A 25,088-nucleotide genomic window follows, 5' to 3' on the forward strand; every position below is an offset into this window, starting at 1 on the left:
CCTCACTCCACATCATAACTGTGGACTCCTTGAAACCAAGCAAATAGGCCCTTTTTCTTTTCTTTCTTTTTTTTGTCAATTTAAAGACTTTAGAGTTTTAGAGCATGAGACTTAATATTTATTTGAAGTAATATGTTCATAATAGAAAATTTGAAAGAGCATGAAAATAAAAATCACTTAAAATCCTCCCCTAACATGATTGTTCTACGGCTGCTGTTCTAATAACTGCTTTTCCTTCCCCTCTTCACTGTATATTGTAAGCTTTTTTTTTATTTGATTAGATAATCTGAAAAGGCATGATTTTTATTGGCTGCCTAGTATTCATGGTATGGATGTACCATAATTTATTTAATCAAGCTCCTATTGTTGCACACTGATGAACTTCTAACCAATTTAGAGTTGCTTTGGTGGTGGAATTAATCACAACAAAGGGATCAGAAGGACTCTATAATTTACATCAAAGGCAGAGGAAAAGCATAACTCTCAAAGTTGTGTTTCCACTGGAGGAACCTATGGTAACTATGTTCAAAGCACTGATAAGGACAAATGGTATTTTTGTTGTTTTTACCTCCAAGTAAGTCCTTGAAAAACTGACCTTCCTGTGGCTGACGGCACTCTCCCATCTTACTCTGGACCAGCAACCTTAACCCTTTCTTTCATCTTCAGCAGAAGCTCCGGTAGCCTGGAGAAGCAGTCCATTATGAGGGTTATCTTTTTTCCTCCTCTCTGGTCATACCTGATCTTGGTCTAAGCTACAATTCATCATAGACCATTAGTTCAGTTCAGCAAATATTTATTCTTTTGCAACCGTGGACCTAGCTCTGTGCTGATGCTGGGAGCCTCATAACAGAAACCTAAAGACCTTGCAGGAATGTTGCCATAAGGTAATATCCTACCAGAAAATTACTGCTTAGAAGCATTTGGAAAGCTGGAACTTTCTACCTCTCCTATGTTACTTAGTAAGAAATGGTGGTACACTCATGTATATACCATGATCATGAGCATGGAAAATATATTACTGCACTGGGTGGGGAGCTGAGAAGAAACACAGAGACACACCAGAATATTAACATGGTTGCCTGTGAGTGTTAAAAATGAATGTTGCCTTTTTAAAATACTTTTAGAGAATATTTTTAAATTTTCCCCGTGATCGGGGGCAAAGTCTGCAAAACATGCATTTGTTAAAGAGTCAAAAGTCTGGGTTAGAGGACTTCCCTGGTGGCGCAGTGGTTGAGAGTCCGCCTGCCGATGCAGGGGACGCGGGTTCGTGCCCCGGTCCGGGAAGATCCCCCATGCCGCGGAGCGGCTGGGCCCGTGAGCCATGGCCGCTGAGCCTGCGCGTCTGGAGCCTGTGCTCCGCGACGGGAGAGGCCACAACAGTGAGAAGCCCATGTACCACAAAAAAAAAAAATCTGGGTAGGAATGCCATCCATCCTGCTCACTGAGAATCTAGAAAGAAAACCAAGTTTAAAGTCTTAGACTTCATTATCTTAGGAATTAAGCTAGAAGCAGAGCCATTGCACTTCCTTCACCCTGACTTTCTAAAGCTGCATAATCAAGAGGTTATAGCAATCACAGTGATAACAAGCTATGTGTTACGTGCCAGTCACTGGACCCTCGATGGAGCTGAGTTTCTACCCAAGCCTGTTGGCTTCCCCCAATGTAAACTGCTCCTTCTTAGAAGCCGAACAAAGATCTCTCCTGAACCCATTTAGCAGGCTTAGCACTGGGCCCCAAGTTACTGCCCTGTCTGTGATAAGCTTCCTAAATCGGTAAACTGCCTCAAACCTCAACTGTCTTGGCAACACAGCCACTACACATCATAAAACACTTTTTTTAATCCAAATTTCTTCAATAATCTGCTGAAGAAGCAGATTATCTTGGGGTGGGCCTATTGGGGCTCTGCTATGAATTTATTACAAGCAACTCTCCAAACCCACATTGAAAAATTATCCTGGACAAGCACAAAGAAAGTCTGTAAAAGGAGCCACCATCCTGAAACCAAGTTTCTGCCCTGACACTCGATCAACTTCAAAGAGAATTCTAAGGTTTTATTTTATTTTGTTTCTTCCTTCCATTTCTGGTTGAACGGTCTAATCTTATGCCCTTTCTTTAAATGTCAGAGTTGATACCACAGAGGCATCCTAATTTGGGGTATCAGGCAACATATAAAAAATGATGTATATTTTTGTGCTCATTCAGCTTCATCCTTTGATCCCAATAGAGTGTCTACCTTTTTATTCTATGCCCATTCCTCTCCCCCCCGCCCCTTCCCATTTCTCATTACTCCAGAGTCCTCTTGGGTGGTCTGCTCAATTTAGACCAGATGCATGTTCTGGTCAGTGGAAAAGTCAGAATCCCAAAGACCACCATCAGCTGTGGGACATCAGGCAAGTTATTTAACGTCTCAGAGACTCGGATTCTTTTTAATCAGCAAAATGAGTTTTAAGTGCACTGGAGAACACACTGAGCTGAGTGTTTTGCATACGGTAGGTGCCCCATAAGTGTTAGTTGTCTTCTTCCACTGTTGCTTCTGGTCTTCTTCTTGTTTGAAGAGGGGACTTTCCTCAAATCATAGCTTTCCTACCTTATAGCAGACCAGGGGACGGGAAGTCTAGTGATGTTTGATGCTTCCTCCCTGAGTAAGGGAGCGAGTTTAACTGGCTTCACCCCTTCCTTGCTCTTGGCTGCGCCTCCAGAGCAGAGCTACAGGAGCACCGACCTTTCTGGAAGAATCATGGCATAGGCTCCTTTCGGAATTCTTGAGTTTACATTGCCTGCACAGCCCTCTGAAAATTAGAGAGTTCTGTTCCAAATGCAGAAGAATTGGCAATAGAAACTTAAGTAACTCAGCACTCTGACTTGCTTTTGAAAGTGCAGGGTTTGCAATCTAATCACAGAGAGCGCTGATACCCCAGGTTGCAGTCAGTGCCCATAAACCAGGATTATTTGCCCAGTGAGTCTCAAAACGTGGGGCATGGTAATTATCGAAGGGCATGTTAAATTCCTCCTAAAGACTCTGGTTCAGGAGGCTTGGAGCAGAGCCTGAGAATCTGCATTTCTAACAAGCTCCCAGGTGCTGGTCCTGGAGCCACGCTTTGAGAACCCCTGATGTAGCCCTCATGGTTCCCCAACAGCCCACACTTAAATTGGAAGAAGTTTTAGCACCTTCTTAGCCATTTTCCCTCTATAGCTTATTTATCTCCAAAGTTTCCGTTGTCGAGGGAGGAGTCCTATGGATAGGATTTCCGTTTGAAGAGGTGGGGACTGAGACCCAGAGGTCAGATGGCCCCCTGAGCCTCAGGAAGCCAGTTCACCACCCTGAGCCCCAGGTTGTCACAGCCGGATGCCTCCAGCCGGCTCTGCAGTGGGTGTCGGATTCTCTGACATGAATGTACTGAACTTCCCAACAAGTGTGAGGTTCTGCGTGAAACGTCAGCTTCCACCTTTGAAAAGACTTCCTCCTTCTGAAACTTAAAACTTCAACAGTACCTTTGCAGGAGAAGACCCCTGACAGTGGTGAGAGGTTGGACAGAGAAGTGGCTTGTTGTATAGAATCTAGGCAAAATTCCACTGGGGCTGGATTTTTTTTTTTTTTTAATTGATCCACTTCAGTGTGTGTGAAAAGCACAGGTCTGTCTTCTGGGACATGCTTTTTGTTTATGTATTAATTTTACTTCTTCCTACCGTGAACTACCCTCCTGTCTCCCCCCAGTGCCCTCCGGCTCCCACTTCCTTGCCGGCGACCGGCCCACACGACGTGGCGGGGAGGGGGAGGTGAAATGCGCCCCGGGGAGCGCGCAGAGGCCTCCCAGGTTGCGGAGCAGCGCGCTGGCCGAGGATCTCGGGGCCCCTGGGCGGCTCGGCCGCCGCACGCCCTCCCTCCGCTGCCCCTGCCCGCGCCCAGACCGCCTAGTCGGTTTCTTTGTTAAGGACGCCTGCGCGGAGACGCATCTTCGGCCCCGGCAGGGGCGCACGGGCCTCACTCCTGACTTCTTAGAGTCCCCTAAGGACTTGTAAGCATATACGCTCGAGTCGAGAGGCTAAATTACGCCCCAGGGGGCTTTTTAAGCAAAATCCTAAATTTCATTTAGGCTGTTCGTAAGCCATGCGATGGCAAAGACACTAAGCCCAGGCTCGCCCCCCGGCGCGGCTCTCACCGCGCAGGCTTCGTGCAGCCCGGGTTACGGTGAACGCTGACCCTCTCGGACACTCCGCCCCTGGGTCTGGGGTACGCCACTGTCCCTCCCCTCTCGGGTCGCCAACGCCCCCATCACCTCCTCCATCTCCCGGCCCTTCCGTTTCCTTCCACGGCCTCCCCCACCCACACGAGAAATCTCCCTCCCCTCGGGCTGGCAGCAAGGTCGGTAATAAGAAACCAGTTCAGTGTCAGTCGGAGAGAGGAGGGAGATAACCCCAGAGATACACGGCAATGGAGAGAGAACTCATTTTGTGTAAAGAGGGCCTCGAGTCACCAGGGAATTCCTGGATTGTCTCAGGCTGTCGTGTGTGATGTCCATCACGCCGTGCGCACACCATCTGCTCGGTATTATGCTCTCAGTTGCCAGGCTACCTGCTATACGCAGTAACACTTGACTGCCTGGCTCCACGCTCGTAGCGTTAGCCCAGACGCGCGGGGCCGGGGGGACCGGGTGGGGGAGGAAGGCGAGTCCTGATTAAGCCATCTGCAGGCTGGGAGGGGGCGGGGGGAGGGGACAAGCCGCGCGGGCGAGCGGGCGGGCTGGCGGCGAGGACCGGGCTGACACTACCATCTGCTGGGGCCGAGGAGGAACAGCAGCTGTTCCTTGTTTCCCCCGACGCTAGCACCTGAAAAAACGCCGAAGCCCTGAGCATCCTCCAGCCAGTTCTCCACTAAGGCCCGGCACCCCAGTCCCAGTCACCGCCGGAAGCCTCTTGCAATCCCCCCTCCAAGGAGCCAGCAGTCTTTGGTCCACCGCCAGCAACCCCGGCCCCTCTTACCCAAACACGAGGCATGTTCTTGAAAACACGTACGAGAAAATAAAGCTTCCTTACGCACAGATTTATAAATAAACAGATGGCTACTCTTGAGAGATTTTTACCACAGCTGCTTTTTGAAGTAAAAACTGCCTCTTTGGGGGAAGTAGGGTGTTTTTTTAACACCTCTGACCTATCTCCAGCCCTTAGAAAATTGCTAAGATCTTTTCCCTGGAAGAGAAGATATGTAAAATAGGTTCATTGGTTTTGATTTTTTTCCCCCTCCCTTTATTTTACTGAAGAGTGAGAGCTTTGGGGAGTAATGAAGATCTATGTAGTCAATTGGATTTCTGAGAGGAAGAGGCTGAATTAAGATTCTGGGTAGAAGGCAAGGGAGGTCGTTGGGCAGGGGGTGGAGTGGAGAACAAGCTAGTAATTAAAACTAAAAATACTGCATCATTTGGCTTCAAGGCATTACATTTCTGGTGACGAAAGCCCAGCCCGGTTTTCTCTGATTGCACGCACAGTGTGTGTCCTCCTTAGAAACAAGAGCGGGGGCTTGAAATTCTGAAATTCGACAGACTAATGCTCATTAAGCCCTCTTAGACCGGGGTGGGGGGGTGTTAAAATCCACCATGTCATACGCATCAGCTAATGGCCTCAGCCAGCTCAGTTTGTAAGGTGTCACTCGGCACGTCTTCACACTTGGCATACACACCTGAGGCTGGGGCTCTGGGTGCCACTCACCCGCTGTTGAATGCAGCAGAGCTGGTTGGGAAAGGTGTATCAACCTAGGCTCACAAATGTTTCATAGGGAGGGCAGTCCTGTAAAAGTGCACATAGCCCTCCTGCCTCTCGGTCTTCAGGTCTTTGGTGAGAAACCTGAAGGCAAAATCTTCGAGAGGGAACCACTGGGGGAAATATATAACCCTGGGAGGTAATAATCAGACTATCCCTTTGGGAAGGGTTTTACGCACTGTGCTTTAGAAGTTCAGCAACACCCCGCCCCATCTGAAAGTAGAGCATCCCTATGAAACCTTTCCTAAGCCGACATGGCTTACAGTGAAGAAGCAAGCACCTTAGGACACATCTTGCTAAGAATGTGCGAAATAAATAGAGATAGAGCACAGATGCTCACACAGTTCAAAGCTATGGCAGCTTGATGCTGAGACGCTGAGTGTAGTTCCTGGGGAAGGAGCTTGGTGTTGCCACTCTTGTTGCTGGAGGCGCCTGCTGTCTCTACCATCACTCTGCAAAACAAACACTGAATGCTATCTTAGATTTTCACCTTCCTTTGTAAAAGCGAAAATCCTCTTCAGATTTCTTCCAGTTACAGAAGATAAAACAGATACTAGTGTAGGCGTTTCATAAAAGAGGAGTGGCGTAAGTTGAACTCTTGAAAAGTGGCGGACTTGTATTTCTTTTTGGTCTAGGAAGACAGGGACTAGATATGCTTAGATGAATCTACATCCTCACCTCATTTGCCTCTCCCTTTCTTTCTGGGTGGAGAGAAGGCTGGGAGAGCAACACATTACTACTTATGGCTCCTGGGCAAGCTCACCAGGTACTTGAGGGCTAGTCTCACAGGACAAGAATATCTCAAAGTGTACAAAGATAAACGGGGCCAGCCCAGACCAGTCCTCTCATAAAACCAAGCCAAAGAGAACTTGATCTTCCCTTGGGTCTCATTTTCTTTCCAACTCCCTCCTCATTATCAAAATTGGAAAATATCAAATATTCTGAAATACACAGAAAAAACTGTGTATCTGTATTTTCGCTGGTCAGCTATCTGCACTTCCGTGTGAATTCATTTGTTAAAGTGCTAAGTCAGTCAGCCATTTGTCTCCAAAGGTGGCAAGAAACAGCTTCATCCCATTGGAAGGAAGGGTTTGGAAAACAGGTGGCAAGTTTGGGGGGAAAAGGAAAGAGTGAAATATCTTGACCTCTGCAGGGGTCAGTCATAAAGTAAACTTTTTGGTGGCATAAAGTTCCAGGCATTGCTGAGTATAAGGTCTTTTTATTATTAATATCTCATAGCTCTCTACCTAATAATTGTCTGTGTACAGAGAAAATACACAAAGACAAGAAGTTTTAATTTCAGTAACACCACACTTACCATTTGAAAAATAGAACACAGTGTATTTATGGGAGACATACTATATATTTAGTCTACAGGCAATTCTTAGGCACACGCTTGGCACCATGGACCCGTCGTCTGGGAAGGGCCTATGCTTGTGGAAGGAATACTGAATTTAGACTCAAACTCAGTGTTCCAGTTCTGCAAGTTCTGGTTCTTCCATTTACTAACTGTGTGACCTGGGCCACCGCACTGATTAACCAAAACTTCTTGAGCTATTGTTTCCCAGATGAGAGGACTAACGGGGTTTTGTTTGGTTTTTTGTTTTGCTTGTTTTGTTTTCTTTGGGTGCTGATGGGAGGGACGAAGAGTACCTGAAGATGTGGGTTTCGGTGTACCTGGAAAGAAGGATGTGAATGGCTGAGCTCCACACAGTAGCGGGAAGGGGGTCCAACAAGCGCAGGCTACGGGGGCTCCAATGCAGGGCTGCGTCTCTAGGAGTTGTGTCAAACACGACTCTCTGTTTTGAGAGGAAACTGCCCACGTGATTGACTGTACCAACACTGAAAAGGTAGCAAAGCAAAAAGAGGACAAATATTAAAATCCAGTTTGACTGCACCCTGTTTTTCATATAGGATGGCTCAGAAGAGGTGGATAAAATTCATGTTGTTCACAGAGCAGGCTAGTTGCATGCATGAATGAAGGAATGCATTAATAACGATGGAAATACCATTGCAAATAAAATTTGATAACTACTACACATCCATTTAAGGTAGTCACTTGCCTGTATACATCGGTGTAGTCTTAATTTCCTTCACCCCATATAACTGGAAATAATAACCAGTGTGGAAAAAAAGAATGAATATCTAGATTTTACAATGAGGAATTTTTTTTTAATCCAGTTTAACTGGATACAAAAATTTAAATACTGTAGAGTTATTCACATTCGTTTCTCATGATCTAAGTCTCATAATTGTGCCTCATGATATGACTCTGTATGTCCTTACACGTATACCCATTTAACTTGTGTACCTCTCAGACCGCAGCTTCTCTTTGTTCAGATTAATTACTTGAAACTTCAGTGAATTAAAAGAAACCTTTCTGTGAAATGTTCAGACAATACTTTGCCATTACCAGCTATGCTTGATAGAACGAACAGGAAAGAAAGCATCGAGAAAGTACATCTTATGGTCACACACCTACTTTTCCCATCAGCTGTTTTCCCCAATGGTCTACACCGTCGGGCTGTTACTTCCCCTCTGAGTACAGTCTCCGAGTAGTGGCTTGGGCTGTGTGTGAGGAGTTCTCTAACACTTTACCTCCTGTTCCTTAAGGACCAGTCCTTAAAAGTTGCCATCATCTGATTTGACTGGCGGACACATAATTATAGAATCAAGAGACCCAATTCAACCCCCCACGTTTAAGTTATCCCAGACACCTGAGACCCAATTCTATCTTTAAAGATGTTGGGAGATTTCATATCTTTGGTCAGGGTAACACACTCCTAATTCTCACCATCAACGATTCTCACTAGCAGGATTTTTTTTTTTTACACGTCAAAGCTTTCAAATGTCACAATTAATTAGAATTTCATCGAATAGCAATCTGCTGACGAATCAACTCCAGCAGTCTTCTGTAAACGTCTCTCCTACTAGCTAAGAAGCGCATTTTAGCCAGGCAGGCGGTGAGGGTGCCTCATTCCAGACTTAAAATGAGCCCCACCTGAGGGCTTATTCCCTTTCCTTTGAAGGAGCACAGAATGCTAACTGAAAATGCGGTTCTTGTTCCTTAGCCAGTCCCATCAGAAACAGACTGGACCGGGTCTCACATTTTCCCAGAGCCGTGCTCTATTACTGTCGCCCTGTAGCCTCTCCAATCCCACCTGTGGTAAGGCCAGGTTTGAGGACCACTGGGTTCTTTTTATGGAAATGTAATGTGTGCCTCTCGGGATCCCGTAGGTCCCTAGGCCGGGCCCTACCCCATCCCCCTAACCCCTGTGCTTTCCTTCAGTTGTGGAGTGGCTGCATTCTCTTCTCTTCCTGTCCTTCCAGGAGCAGCATCCGGTCGGGCTTCCCCGGACCACGGGCCCCATGCAGTCCTCCGTAGCCCCGGGCTCTGGCGGCATGGTCTCCGGAGCTGGTCCAGCGGGGCCCAGCTTCCTGGGCAGCCAGCCCCAGGCAGCCCTCATGAAGCAGATGCTCATTGATCAGCGGGCCCAGCTGATGGGGCAGCAGAAGCAACAATTCCTGAGGGAGCAGAGGCAGCAGCAGCAGATTCTGGCGGAGCAGGTAACTCACGCCCGTGGTGTGATCCATTCGTTCGGCAAACACTTGTTCAGTGCCTGGTGTCTGTGAGGGAGTCTCAGTTCATGTCCCTCATCAAGAAATTCACAAGCCAGCATTTCCTGAGATCACAGAAGAACCTGCAGAATGTAGACCTTTCCGTTAGTTAGGCTTTATCTTAGAATGAATTAGTTCGTTCTGAAAAGACAGGCTTCCGCCATCCATTTGAAGACCCAATTGCCAGAGACCGTTCTTCAGTTCAAGTCTGGCTCTTTTCTCGTGGCTTCTGGTACAGGGGTCTGTAGAATCAGCATGGGGGGCGAGGGTGGAAGGGGGCTGGCTCACGTGCTTCGTAAATTCTGATATTTCCAGCATGAAGAAAAAAGAAAATAATTCAGAGAACTTTGCTTCTTGGAGGAAAGTGTCAGAAGGAGGGATTGAGAAGAATTCTTACGGAATTGGTCATGAACAATGGAACAGGAACAATAGCAGAATAATAGGGCCCACAGAACTACCTGGAAACCTGAACTCGGGGTCACAGAAAGGGTGCAAACTTGAGAAAATTCCCAGCAGCTTTGAACACAGCTCAGGAAATGTTTGAGTTAAAGGCCTAACACAGAGAAAGCTTTGCCTTAGGCGTCTTTGACAACCCTTGACATATATAATTCCTCCAGCTTTGAAAGAAAGCCTTCCATGGGGGCTACTCCTCTCAGTTCCAGTGTGTTTTGTTTTTCGAGATGCCCGTGCCTGATTTCGTGTTATCTCGGGAAAGGCCTGAGGACTTCCCCAGGAGTCCCTGGATGCCTCCCGTGGGGGCCTATCCAGCACGTCTCACCCTTCTATTATAGGAGACGTGAGGCTGTCATCTAAGGCTCAAGGCCCACAATTACCCTTCTAGAATGTTTCTAATAGGATCAGAATTTTGGAAATGTATTAAGTATCCTCCACCATATCTATAGGAGAGGTTGTGTAGGACATGAGACACATCGAGGTCCTTAGTAACCAAGGGCAGCAGTTCAAAGTAACACCAGTCATCCCCCAAATAGAAAAATTGTACCGTTGAGCACAGTTCACTTATGTTCCCTTGTTCGCTTTTGTTCTTGAACAGCTGTGTAATTATCTCCCTTTTTACTGAGGTCAGTCAGCTTCCTGGCAGCTCTTGTACAAACAAACCTCTATCCCTCTCACCCTGCATAAGGTGTGTGACAAGGAGCCACGCTCATATCTCTCAGACAGTGATAAATGGAGCTGCCGAGGGGAAGCTGGGCTTTGCAGATCCGCCCCTCAGCCAATCCCAGGAAATTTCAGGTGTGCCTGATACTTGGAGGGATGGTCTTTGATGTCTGTGCTGTGACCAAGACACAAAGGGGAGTCGGGGTAACCAGGCCAAACTCAGCTGTGCCAGCCCAGGGGTGTCCCCACTTGGCAAGGTCAGCCAACCCCGGGAATGAGGGGGAAGGCAGGAGACCGGGAGCATTGCTTTCACGGATGGTGCCCACAGACCTTGAGGTGAGAGAGTGCAGGACCCCTCAGAACCCGGGACCACGGAAAGACAGACATAGGGCTCCTCAGAAGAGATGAGGAAATGGGAAACTGCAAAAAAAATGAGTATAGGGCTTCCCTGGTGGCGCAGTGGTTGAGAGTCCGCCTGCCGATCCAGGGGACACGGGTTCGTGCCCCGGTCCGGGAGGATCCCACATGCCGAGGAGCGGCTGGGCCCGTGAGCCATGGCCGCTGAGCCTGCGCGTCCGGAGCCTGTGCTCCGCAACGGGAGAGGCCGCAACAGTGAGAGGCCCGCGTACCGCAAAAAAAAAAAAAAAAAAAAAAAAGAGTATAATTCCTTAACGACTGTGTGTTCCGGGAGCTGAAGAGGGACCAAGGAAAGAACAGTTCACTCTGGGTCACATCCTTTGCTTATGGTATGATTTTGGAAAAACCACCTAACCTCTCTCCTCATCTGCCAAATAAGGTTTTCCTAATCTCCCAGCCTTCCTCCTGATGCTCAACGTGAGTAATAAGTGTAAAACCCTTCGGAAACTGCACAAGGTGTGGATCTGCCACTTGACCCTGGGGTCACAGAAGGTAGTGTACGAGCTGCAGCCACACGTGCCAGCCATCCTGTGGGACTAGCCCAGAAGTAAGTCAGAGGGATGTAGCATCTCACCTGCACCTGGGGAAAGTGCTTATTGATGCCTACATTTTTGAGGTTGAATGTGGCCAAGCTGATTTCCTTGGTCCCTGCAGCGGCAGTGAAAGCATCCTAACACTTTCAATTTTGCCAACAGCGTACTGGGAACACTTGGGTTTCCGGAAAGGACATGTGAGGGAAAACAGAAAGACTGGGGGTATCTTGCATATCTTTGGGAACTTTCAAATGGTTCTCAGTGGACTTAGAAATCAGAACAAGTTGAAAGCAGGTGTGAATTAACATTTAATGCGTTATTCTCAAGAGCACAGAGCGTGTCAAATCCCACCCATTCACGAAGGTTCAACGGAATCTGGAATTTTGGATCTGAAAGAAACATTGAGGATCATGAAGTCCCTTTATTTTACACACGAGGAGACTGAGGCCAGGGAGCTTACATGATTTTTTTCAGAGATCGCAGAGCTAGAGAGGGGCAGAGCCAGGACTGGCACCTGGGCCCCCTGACTCCTGACTGACAATCCACCCCAGGCTACCCCAGGGCTGATGCCCAGTTGTAAGTGGAACAGTTAAATTCTTACATAATATGGGAAGTTTGGCTTCTGAGAAGCTTTTAAATGCTCACCTTACTCTCAGTAATGTTCTTAGATTGCTGCCTAAAAGATTAGCATGGTTTCTTGTCTACGCTGTGTCTATACAATTAATTCATTTCAACGGTTTCGAGCAAAACACCACAGGATGGGGTGAACAGAGGCCCTTCTTTTCTTTGGTTGCCAGTACTGGCTGGCCTTGTCAAGAAACAGAAAGAAAAAGAAAATTATAGAGCTGCCCAGGAACAAAAACAAGAGGAAAAAATAGAGATAAACACATGTGTTAAGAAGTGGTCAATGTGTGTTATTTTTATAATGAACACTGTAAAAAGCGGGGCCCTCGTTGTCTGTTTTCCTAGCCCTCGCAGATGAAAGGTGCTTGATGCATATTCCACAGCTGCAGAGGAGGTCAGATGACATGCCGAAGGTCACGCAGCTACTTGATGGCAGACCCAGAACGAAAACCCCTTTCTTTGCTCCTTCCACCTCACTCTTATTTTCTCTCCCTTTTCACATACAGCATGATAATGATCATAATAGCCTTCCCTGTATATTGGTAACAGTGCCGGCAGTGCAGAAGCCTCGTGACTGGAAGAAGAAAAACTAAAACGCGGGCCTCCTGGCTCCTGGTGTACGTGGAACCCCACGCGGTTTCCTCAAGGCAGTAAATGCTGTATGTTTGACTTGTGGAGATGTATTTTGCAGGCAGGGTGGCTTCCTGGGGATAAAATGAGCCTTTTTTTTTTTTTATAGGCCCTGAGAATCCCATCTTCCTATACCCGAAGCATCTATTTTAGGTCCTTAAAAGTTAGCTGCTTGTCCGTTTGAGCTCGGTACCCACCGTGCTGAGGAAAGCACGCAGGCTGACGTCGGAAAAGCAAAGTCAGAACTGCCTCCCTGGCTACACCTCCCTCATAAGCCAGCAGGTCCACACAGCAGAAAGGCCACAGGTGTTCACCGAGGATGTCTGCAGCAGAGGGGGCTCTGACGGCCGAAAGCCAGAAGCACCCTAAGCAGCCACCCCTAGTAGCATGGGCAAAGACATCGTGGGATGTTCTTATGGGGGGAATACTACTCGACAGTGAGAATGAATGGACCCCACTGCAGGCATCACCGTGGATGGAGCTCCCAAACGCGATGAATGCAAGAAGCCAGTCCCCCAGAAAACAGGCTCAAGTACATTGTCTCAGGCCACTTCTCTGAAGCACAGAAGCAGATATAACTAACCTGTTGCTAGGCTGGGATAGTGTGCCCACGGGTCAGGTGAAGGGCAGTGGCTGGGAACGGGCAGGAGGGGCTTCTAGCAGCATTCTGCGTCTCGACCCATGAGTGTGTTCCTTTGTGAAAATCCGTCGCACGGGGCACGGATGCTACGCGCTTGTGCCCTGACCTGTATGCGTGTTATTCTTCAGTACAGAGTTCAGGTTTTGAAAACCGCTTCCTCAGAACAGCCAGGAGATCTAACTGTGCGCCTCTTCCCACCCCACCCCCCCGGCCCTCCTTGTCCTATCGTTTCAGCAGCTGCAGCCGCCACAGTTACCCCGGCAGCACCTCCAGCGGCCGCGCAACCCATACCCAGTGCAGCAGGTCGCCCAGTTTCAAGGTGAGGCCGGTGCACACCTCTGCCGTTGTATCCATTCCAGTGGGCAAGTGTAAGTGAATGTAGAGCCAGTGACAATGCCACGGCTGCTGTGTTTGTGTCCAGGTAACATTAAAAATATTTAAGAACTGATGATGCCAACCCATCAGAATCCCAGGCGTTAACCTTTGGGTCGCTGGGCCCCAAGAGGTCCTGGTGGGCCGGGGGCGGGGGCGGGGCGGCGGTGGGAGTGGGACTGGAGCAGCTGTTCTTTACCAAAGCTACGGAAGTATTTCGGTGGTTTAACAACCAGCAAAGACATACTGGCGCCGACTGACCTAATATCAGCCCTGTTTACGTCTGGATCGTCATCTCAGTGGCCATGGGGAGGAGTGGGGGGAATCCCGTGTCACATCTTTCTTGCTAATCCCAGTAGGTCAGCTGACCAAAGCCCTCACTTCCAGCAACCTTGTAAAAGAATCTGGCTTTCGGCAGCCACTAATCTCTGCTGAACATAGAAGGCAAATAGGAACTTGAGTTTGATTGGACTTTCTTGATCCTGCGGCCCTTTGCACAAATCCTGAATCATGGCCGCAGGAGCAATGGGTGCACTGTTTGTGCGGCGTTGCCATTTCTCTGTAAAGTAGAAGGTCCACTCAAATATCAATCGCTCCCATCTAGAGATGGGAGCCCCTGTGGGTCTTGTATGGGCTGGAGGATGAGTCTGAGGACCCTTCCCAATCTCATCCACAGGAGTTTTCAGGGGGCCACAGGGGTCATGAAGCAGCAGAAATCCTCATTCCTGTCCTCTGTCCTTTTTGAAGACCTAGATCAATGCATCCTAACTTCTCAAATGTTACCTATCGCTTTGACAATCTGCCAGAAGCTATGAAGCCCCTTGCACAGAAATATCCATATATATAAATAAATACAAACTTTGTGGATCATTTCACAAGTGTCACCCTTTTCCATAGACTGTGGGTGAAACTTCTGTGATCTAGGGCAGCCTTTTTCAGTCTTTGGGTTGCAACACTCAAGTAGGTTGTGAAGATGATTGGCCACAACCAACATTTTTTAACGAAATAATAGAAATGATTGGAGTGTATCATAATTAGGGCAACTTTTGTTTCTGTCCTAAACCCACATGTGTATGTACTGTGAGTTGTGGCTTAAGGAGTCTAAAAGCCGCTGATGTTCACGGCCAGATCTCCCTGAAGATTGCCTGTGGACCCCCTGGGGCTTGAGCTGCTATCACCCCCTCCCATCCCTGGGACATTTATATCACTTCAGATCCCTTTGGACTCGACACAGGGAAGGACAAAGGGAGTTTGTTCTGTGCACTAAATTAGTGCCAATATTCTTTGAAGAATTCTGTTTCTCACTTGGTCAGTGGGGGGGAGGAGTGGGAAATAGTCATTGTTACATGCGTAGTTTTTGTTGCAGACCCGGAGCCCTCTTTTGTACCTGTGGCTCTCAGACTTGAGCCTGCATCAGATCACCAGCACAGCTGGTTCAAAACAGAAGCCCGCCCTCACCCCCAGAGTCTCTGATTCAGTAGGTCTGGAGCAGGGCCTGAGAATTTGCATCTCTAACAGTTTCCCCACAGTTGCTGTTGCTACTGGCCCGGGGCCATACTTTGGAAACTGGTGCTTTGTATTATGAACTAATTTAAACCATTAAATCTGATAAACCTGGTATTGTGTCCCTTGAGTTTTCTAGGTTCATAACTCATGTATTATTTTTTGGAATACAGGGACCCACCAAAATTTAGTAACTCCTCTATGTTATGAGTTATTCTGAATGGTTTGGGTCCAATTTAAAAGTTCTACTCTTTGAACTTTTCTAAAACCCCAAATCACAGGTAATCAACCTAAAAAACTTAGCTCCACTTAGGCTAAACAACCAGCGACATTTTAGGTTTCCTAAGCTGGTTGATATCATGATAACTTTTAAATTTTTCTTCTGTATTTTCATGTAATTTTACTGACATCCTAGATATCATAATGTTATGTATCTGGGAAAACAGCAAATTGATAGATAAAAAATATTGTCCTTGGAGAGAAGTTCTGTTAGGAATAACTTATCTGAGACCTACAGGTCCACTGACCACTACAGTTTTCAAAGGTTTTAAAGACGAACTTTCTCTTGCTGAGTTCTGTGTCTCTGGGCAATGTTACATGCCTAGGGGAAAAGCTTATTTTACATAAATATAGACTTCTTGTGAGTGAAAACAGAACACAGACCCTTTTAGGGAAAAAATTGCATGTTACCATCTCTGTTTGAATATGGAAAATTTTCTTTGACGTTGTGATGTTAACCAACAGACAAGAAAATTAATTTGACTACAGTATCTCACAGTAATATCTGTTTTAGACAAAAATAAAAAAGAAGAAAAAGTAGTCCACTGTTTAACATATGTAGTTGTCAGATAAAGACACGTTAATTCTTTGAAGGCATTTGAATTTTTTTCCTTTGTATATTTAAAATTACCCAAGTTCATAAAACCAGATTAATAGGAGGTTTTTTGTTTTTCTTAGGTTGAAAATATGGTGCTGACTGCTGATATTAAAAGGTCCTTTTTTTTTTTTTAATAAGAACTACATCTGGATAGTGTAGTCATGGACACCAAGTAAAAATAAAGGTTGGCTTGGATTAATGGTTCAATACTTCTTAAGAGGCACTGCAGCATTTTTGCCCTCTAAAGAAAGGAAACTATTTCTCATTCACAAAATTAGTCCAGTCAATATCTAATCCCTCAACATATTTATTCTAAGTTACAACAAAAATGTCCGAAATATGAAAGTCCTTTCATCTGTTTCCAGCAGCCTGTTTTATGTAAATTGGGTCTATCCAATCAATCTCTGAGTCAACAATATTTTCCCTTAAATTTTTTTATAAGCAACTCAATAACCCATTTCACCACAGTTGATCAGACTGGCCATGTAGTCAATACAAATTTAGTTGTTAAGGTCACAAAGCTTCATAACAAGATTGCAAGTTGCAATATATACCACCATCCAGTGTTTAATCAGGAACTTTTTTTCAAAACTCCACTTAGATACAATTAAGCTCAAAACAAAAAATTGAAACGTTTCTAGGGATCTCCCCCCAGATCTTTCTGCTTTCCCCACAGTAACCATTTCATTTTTCAATTCAGCATGATATTGATCTCAAGTCACAAAAACTTGTCATAATCAAAATTCCCATAATTTTCTTTCTTAAAGAAAGAAAGAAAATATGGAGACATATTTGCTGCCCAGAAATCAATAACCCAATCAGGAAGACAAAAACACACTTCAGTTATCTGCCAGCAGGTGCCAGCCTTAATAAGGTTACACTATTCTCATCTGGTTTCTCATCCAGGTTCCAGGTAGGATCAAATTTGCTTATAGTATCGATTGGCTCCCATGCTGCACCTTTTTTAAATGTCCAGGAAAAAAACTATTTTTCTTTTTTTCATAGACTTAATCATTAGAAGGGACACAGAAAAATCCATTTCTGTGCACCGCCTAGCCCTTGACAACACTGACGGGTTCTAAGGGTGACATTTCTATTCTCTTGACTGGTTTAGAAATTTCCTGGAAACGTGTAAAGAAGGACTCGCTCAAATGTCTAATTAGGGTTGAGTGACTTGGCATTGATATTCTGGTCAACTTTTAAGTAGCGTCATTAAAACTGCCTTAGTGGTCATTGCTGATTTGAAGGAGTGGCCTTTGTTGGAGAAATGCATAAAGTTCATTGCCAAGTAGCAAGTAGGAGGATGATTTCTTTTTCTAACTCAGGAAGCTGGCCAGTTCGCACCGACATATTATGATTCAGAGAATCTGGAGCATGTGGAAGTCTACAGAGTGGTTCCAAGAAATGTCCCATCTGTCAAAATAGCTTCTTAGCAGAAGCGATAGCCTTTAACCTCTCAAATCCTACTCAAGTCTTAGAGGAAATTAGCCTAATGGCCTTTATTGATAGTATTCTCTGCTGAACCATATTCCACTTCACAAATAGGATATGCAAAGTGATCAGCCATTTCTGCCTAATTTAGCCCAGGAGGTGAATTTCCTCTCACCTCCAAAAAGATGGTATCTTATTGGTTGAGGATGGCATCATATCAAGACGGGTGAGAAACGATTTGTTTCTGAAATGTGAACAAAAATAATATCAGGGTATATCAAATAGGAAAGTCAACTACAAAAGCCTATGTACTTCATGGTCCCAGTTTTCATGTGTCTATTTATATATTAATATAAGTTAGCGGTGGTCATCTCTGGACGATGGGAATGACCTTAATTTTCATCTTTATGCTTTTCACTATTTTCCAAATTTTTTACAATCAGCATATGTTACAGTCAGAAAAATAATACTCTGGTATTTTTAAGGATTTATTATGAGTAGCTCCTTTCATCTAAAAGAATTTTGTCAGTCCCAAAGAAAAGTCCAACAACTTGTTACCATACATTGCTTGTAGAGATGAGTGAACAGGTCTGTCCTTTTCTCCCTGCAGGGTCTCCCCAGGACATAGCAGCCGTGAGAAGCCAGACAGCCCTCCAGAGCATGCGAACTTCACGGCTGATGGCACAGAACGCAGGCATTATGGGAATGGGACCCTCCCAGAACCCAGGGACAATGGCCGCAGCAGCCCAGTCAGAGATGGGACTGGCGCCTTATAGCACCCCACCTACCAGCCAACCGGGAATGTACAATACGAGCACAGGAATGACCCAGATGCTGCAGCACCCAAACCAAAGTGGCATGAGTATCCCACACAACCAAGCCCCGGGGCCGAGGCAGCCCACCTCGGGACAAGGGGTTGGGATGGTGAGTGGTTTTGGTCAGAGCATGCTGGTGAACTCGGCCATCACCCAGCAGCACCAGCAAATGAAGGGGCCGGTAGGCCAGGCCTTGCCCAGGCCCCAGGGCCCGCCGAGGCTGCAAAGCATTATGGGAACGGTCCAGCAGGGAACACAGAGCTGGCAACAGAGGAGCTTACAGGGGATGCCTGGGAGGACTAGTGGAGAATTAGCATCATTCAACAACGGCGCCAGCTACCCACTGCAAGCTGGCCAACCGAGGCTGACCAAGCAGCACTTCCCACAGGGACTGAGCCAGGTGGTGGATGCGAACACCGGCACGGCGAGAACCCTCAACCCAGCTGCCATGGGTCGGCAGATGGTGCCACCGCTCCCGGGGCAGCAAGGCACCAGCCCGGCCAGGCCCATGGTCATGTCTGGCCTAAGCCAGGGTGTTCCCGGCATGCCAGCGTTCAGCCAGCCCCCGGCACAGCAGCAGATGTCCAGTGGCAGCTTTGCCTCGAGCAGCCAGGGCCAAGGCTATGAGCGGAACCCCCCTCAGGACATGTCATACAATTACAGTGGCGACGCAGCTGGGGCCTCCTTCCCCAGCCTCTCGGACAGTGCCGACCTCGTGGACGCCATCATCAAAGGTGGGCCAGGGGACGAGTGGATGCAGGAGCTCGATGAATTGTTTGGAAACCCCTAGTCAAGAGGGGCCCCGGCAGCCACAACTCTAGTGGTTAAAGCTTCAACCGTGAAAGAGAAACAGGATGTTGCATCATCCTTGTTTTTTTGTTTATTTGACCTGCGTAATCTGAGCAAAACTGCAGCCGGCTGACAGTGGAAGATCCAGGTGCCAATCCACAGCCCCGCTGGGCCTCATTTCACCTGATTTTCACACAGCAATCAAGACAGACGCCCTGCGAATCCCGCTGCGAAAGAGGGGGACGCACCAGAGACAGGTGGGGAAGATGATTCCGTAGCCCCTCTGCTCGGCCCTCCCTGTGATTGTCCGGCCCAGCAAGAGCCGCTCTGGCCAAGACAGACTGCTGCCTGACCTGAGGTGGCCGTCAGCCCCCCCCTGGCCCTGGTCCAGAGGCTGTAGCTTTGGAGACACAAAGGAGAGAGAGCCCGGGACTGAGAGTCCCACGGAGCCTGCTGGGTGGTGGCACAAGCCAAAAGCACACGTCAGAAAGGCGCTGAACTCCGGCTACAAAGAGATGTCAGGCTTCAAGACATGCTACTGGGTCTGGAGGGTGGGTGCAAAGAACAGTGAGATGTCACAGGAAGACACAGGATCCTACAGGCCTGTCTCCTGCCCGTGATGACCCTCAGGAATTTTAGAGCGACTGCCTCGCAGAGTGAGCTTGGAGAAGGGTCCTGGCAGTCCCGGGCGGGCAGCCCTCTGCTGGTGACCGCGGTGGCCATCACTCTGGGGAGTTGAGCTGGAGCCTCCTGAGGACCCGACAGGACCCAACACATCTTGGCAGTTCCCATCTACTCCTGGAGGCCGAGGACGGAGAGGCCCCGGCTGGACGCTCTGTGTCCGCTAGCACGGCCGCCTTTCTCCCCGGTCCCTGCCCTTATTCCTCCTCGCCTCTACCCAGCCTGCACTTGCTCTTCCTTGCAGAGCAGCCAAGAAGGAATGAAGCTTTTGTCTTTAGGGAGCCCGGGCAGAGGGGAAATAGGTGCAAGAAGAACTTAGACAATGCCTGAAATGCAAAGGTGACACTGGAGTTTCCTTTCTCTGCCTGGAACTAAGTGGGCCACTCTATGCTTCTGGGACACCAGCGAGGACTGGCCTGGACATCGCTGGCTCTGGCTCCCTTTGGGAAAAGCCTAGGGGGTGATACTCTCAAATCAGCCTGGCCCTTCATCCCTACTCACCAGAAAGACAAACCTCACACCCTGAAAGTTGAGGAACTGAAAAATCAATTGCTCCACTTCACACATTTTGATAATGGAAAGCAAGCAGGTATGGTTCCTTTCCTGTGGGCAAAGCGATCCACTCCTGAAGTTCTGTACGGTCGTTCTCTTGGTAATTCACTCAAATCTGCCCTAACTGAAGTCTGTCTGAAGGGATCCATAACCTCCACTGTCGTAAAGCTGATCTCATCCGTCATTTCCTCCCCTCCCACTGTGACGTTTTGGAGGCCGCGTGGCATAACCATTGTCCTAAGTGAGTGGGAGTGGCGTGAGCTTTCCTCCCGCCACGCCCTCCCTCCGCGTCCAAAAGGCAGGCTCGCTTCCGCGCACTCATGTGTAACTTGCCACGTCAGAGCCCCGGCCCAGCCACGGGAGCCGGACTGGCTGCACTGGCGGCGGGTCCTGGGAAGGAAGGGGGTTCAAATGAAGAGCTGGGGCAGAGGATACAGAGAGGCGGCAGGCAGGCAAACACTGCCCTTGGCTTGCTCGCCAAGTACCAAGGTCATAGCCCTACTCAGCCAGGGGCAGGATGGAGAACAAGTGGGCCACCCCTGGGAAGAGGTGGTGGGGGGCAGTCTGACTGTGAACTCCCTGTGTGGGGAGGGACACTGCCAGGGAAACTCTTGAGTGGAAACAGATGAAAACCAAAAACAAACAGAAGAAAGTAAACAAATGAGAAGACACAGAATATATAATTACCTTTTTCTGAAAGGTACAGGAAAGAAATGTATAAGAAATGATGAGAAACTGGAGGTGGCTGATGGAGGGGGAGGGCCACTCCATGCTCTTTTTAAAGCTTCCTCCGAATGCTCAGTACTGGGACCAACTACATAGAGAGGTAGATTTTAACAAGGTGGTTTTGTTTTGTTTTTGTTTTTACTACGGTGCTGATGTATATGTAATGTCTAAAAAAAAGTTATTTGTAAATAAGTTTTTACAATATGACAGATATCACTGGGTCTACTATCTGTAAAAAAATATACATATAAATATATATATACTGTTTGTTTAAAATAGAGTATTTTTATTTCATTCCGTAACTCATCATCCAGCAGTGGTATTGCACTTCAGATGACATCATATTACTAATTTGTACTGTATGACCTCGGGCAACTTCCTCCATTTGATTCAGATTTTTCTAGTTTTCTGTTTTTACTTTGTACATTGAGCATTGCTTATTTCCTTTTAAGAAATGTACAGAACTCTGAAATGTAGAAATGAAGTGATGTTGACATACCACTTTTAAAGAAAAAAAACAAATAAAAGATCATTATCTGAACCAATCCAAAGTTGAGTGTATTTTAGGACTGTCCCTGGAGCTCCAGCCTTAGTTAAGCAGATGGATTATGCCTGGGTTTTAACTGATTAACTGCAGTTCTTGTCTCAAAATTTTTATATCATTATTTAAACATTTAAGTAACAGTGGAGATCAATCATTCCCAGCCTTTTTAATTCCACCACGCTACTAAAATGTTCTAAATTTGCAGTCCAGGAGATGTGGCAAAGGTAAAAGAAGAGAGTCTGGCCAGCACCACCCACAGAGAGTTGAATGTGCTTAGAAGTTTACAGCCCTCCAGACTGACGTTAGCCAATGACCTGCCAGGAGCATGAGAGCCCAGTTAACTTGCCTGGACAAACCCTGAGATAGCATTTCTGTTCCAAGGTCCCCTGCAGGATCAGGCAGAGGCTGGGACTTTGCCAGAAGGTGCCCCCTTGCTTGGCTTCCTGCCTTTTTCTGCCCTGTTTCCCCCACTCCCTCAGTTTCCCCTCCTGGGAGCCCTTCGGTAACAAATCACACACATGTGAATCCTCTCCACTTCTAGAAGACCTGACCTAAGTCTTCCCATCAAACTTTAAAAAGCATGGTAAAGCAACATGTTTCAAAACTGTCTGGGTGAAGCAGAAAAAGAGGCCACAAGAATAGAATAAGGTCATCATCAAAAATAGATCCAAAGCAAAGGTGAGTTTTGATATGTACAAACCAAGAGAAAGAATGAACTTGACTATGGAAGAAGAGGCCAGCCCTACCCATGGTGGGCTGTGGTTCCAGACCAGCTGACAAATAACACCATGTAGAAAACAATGTGACACTGGGCTTTGTCCCAGTGATATGGGCTCAGTGACATGAGATCAAAAATGAACTGATTCGCGGGTGGGGATGGGAAGGCTGACAACAGAATAAAAACATGCAGTCTGAGAAGGGCTCCTCGTCCTGATGAGGCAAACCCACATATTTTTATTTACTGCACTGGATGGATGGAATACCATTCTCCTTTAAAATGGTTTCTTATTTATAATCGTGTTGACCTTTATAAAGTCCCAGCGCAGCAAGTGTATAACGGGGGAAGAAGGAGAATAAACATCTTTCCAAGAAGTCAGTAGGCACCTGCCCCGTAAGGAGGAGGTATTTTATCGCTGAAAGTTAAGGCACATTCGAAAGCATTAAAGGAGCTATTTCTGCCTTTAACCATTCTTTTCAAGGAAGGTTGTATCTAGAGAAAAAGGATAAAAAACAAATGACCTAGTATTTTTCCTTATTAATGACTTTTTTGGCCACACCTCCTCTACTTCCAATCCTGCAAAGTGCGAGAGGAAAACTACCTTGGAAGAGAGCAGGGCTGCTCGTTTGTGTAGTCAGTCCCTTGCCTTTCTAACTGATTTTTCATTTTAAGTTCTAAGGACATCATATTTCCATGCTGGTGTTCTCTGGACAAGTTACTACAGACACCTGTTTCATTTCATAACAAGCGGAGGTAATTAGGGCAACATTCACACACTTGGGGCCCAAGCGTCCCTGCCACGTCTAGGACAGCTGCTGGGCCAGAGCTAATGCTATGGTTCTATCCCTACCTCAGATCCCAAGTCAAGGATGCAGCACTCAACATAAAACTCTTCAGAGCTACTGAGAACCTGACTTTAGCTTTTAACTTTGCCTCAGATATTTAAACTTGTATGACAATCATTTTCAAACAATCAGAGAAAAAGAATGGTACAATGAATAACTATACACTTACCAACTTGATTTGATACTTGTTAACACTTCACCATATATGCTTCACATACATATTTTGTGGAACCATTTCAAAGTAAGCTATACACGCCCAGTCACTTTACCCCTCAACCTCCCAGCATACCTCACCAAAGAATTAGGGCACTTTCTTTCCTAGACACAACATCATTATCACACCTAACACAATTAATTCCCTAATATCTAATTCTCACTCCTTATTCAAATTGTCCCAAATGTCTCCCATAGCTGTTTTTTTCTAACCAGGATTTGATCAAGGATCCCACATTGCCATTTGGGTTTTATGCCTCTTAAGGGTATCTTTTAATGCAGAAAAGTTCTCCTCCATCCCTTTGTTTATAACATTGACTTTTTGAGGCAAGGAATCTGATTTCTAAAAATAAAATCAGTCAATTTACTAATACGTAAAAGATTATGTATGTCAGATCAGAAACTCACATCTCCCTGGCCAACACGTTTGCTCCCTGTAAAATCAGTCAATTTACTAATATGTAAAAAAAATGTATGTCAGATCAGAAACCCACATCTCCCTAGCCAACACGTTTGCTCCCTGTAACCAAATTATAGGAATTAAAATCGTCAAGAGGTTGCCTTGGTGACAATAGAATTGGAACAAAGGAAATAAATTCTATAGTTCAGATATTTTTAAAGATAAAAAGCTTTGATATGCGGGTGGGACCATCTTCTTTTTTCCACATGTTGTTTAACCAAACTCTGTGTGTGTGTCTTTGTGTGTGTGTGTATGTGTTTATAGTTTACATCTTTAAATAGTTCCAATTTAAATGCAAGATAGAAATTGTTTAAAAATTCTCAAGTGTAAGATTTGGAAAGTTGTGGGTTTTTTCCCACTTCCAAAGGATAATGAGTTTGCAGTAATTATGCTTTATGGTCAAAAATTTGCACTTTACCCCCTGGCGGGACACATTAAATTTAAGTTCTCCATGAAAATTAAAAAAAAAAATTGCACTTTCTCTTCCTTTATTGTCTTCAATGTGTAAAACAACTAAAATGTCACAATACGAGTCACTATAACTGACTGAAATACTAAAAAGTAAAAAGACCACAGAATCATAGCATTTTAAAATATTAGCCCCATTTTACCTGAGAAGAAAACTGAGGCAGAGAGCTACACGGCTGTGGTAGCATAGCCAGCGAGTGGTAGAACAGGATTCATGTTGAGTGGCCCTGGAGTCTACACTTCTTTTGCTGCACAACCTCTATGGTGAGCTGCCTTATCCAGAGTCAAAGAGCCAGTTAGTGGGGGAACTGGGCTGATATCCGGATACCCCATTCCCAGACTGGTCGTTCTCAGTGTACTCCAGGGTATTTAGCCCAGCTATTTGGAATGCAAGAGGCTGTCGTGTCTTCTCCCCTACTATTTTGGAAACGCTAGTGTTTTAATGCCTTTATTTTTCTCTATTATTCATAGCCTCTGTAACTGCCTTTGTACCCACACACCAAAAAAGGCCCAATAAAAAGTTTCTTGGAGATGCCTACACCAGATTCAAGGCTGTCACACTTTCTTTAGAAAAATTACAGAGAGCGCTTTTCCTGATGCTAAAAAGTTATATATGCTCATAATTCCATTCTGCTAAGGTCCCTGAAGACTCATTCCCATTTTACAGATGAAGAAAGTGAAGAAGGGTCATTTGCCTTGTGCCAGACAGTGACTGCACGGGAAGTGCAGTGGAACCCAGCCTAGGCTCTCCAGCCATGACCA

At 46.3% G+C, this 25,088-nt stretch overlaps 1 protein-coding gene across 1 annotated transcript in view; it reads left to right on the forward strand.

Annotated features, from left to right (window-relative positions):
* MAML3 (mastermind like transcriptional coactivator 3) overlaps positions 1-21,619 on the forward strand; it is a 431,510-nt gene extending 409,891 nt beyond the window's left edge. The window contains exons 3-5 of the mRNA XM_022582454.3: positions 9,085-9,321; positions 13,567-13,651; positions 18,126-21,619. Of these exons, the coding sequence (XP_022438162.2) occupies positions 9,085-9,321; positions 13,567-13,651; positions 18,126-19,120 (1,317 nt within the window). The 3' untranslated portion in view covers positions 19,121-21,619. The remainder of the gene's footprint in view (positions 1-9,084; positions 9,322-13,566; positions 13,652-18,125) is intronic.
* Positions 21,620-25,088: the final 3,469 nt, after the last annotated feature.

This window comes from Delphinapterus leucas, chromosome 5 (genome assembly GCF_059928025.1).
Source record: "Delphinapterus leucas isolate spDelLeu-1000000601 "Yukka" chromosome 5, BTC_Dleu_Yukka2, whole genome shotgun sequence".
NCBI classification, from domain to species: domain Eukaryota; kingdom Metazoa; phylum Chordata; class Mammalia; order Artiodactyla; family Monodontidae; genus Delphinapterus; species Delphinapterus leucas.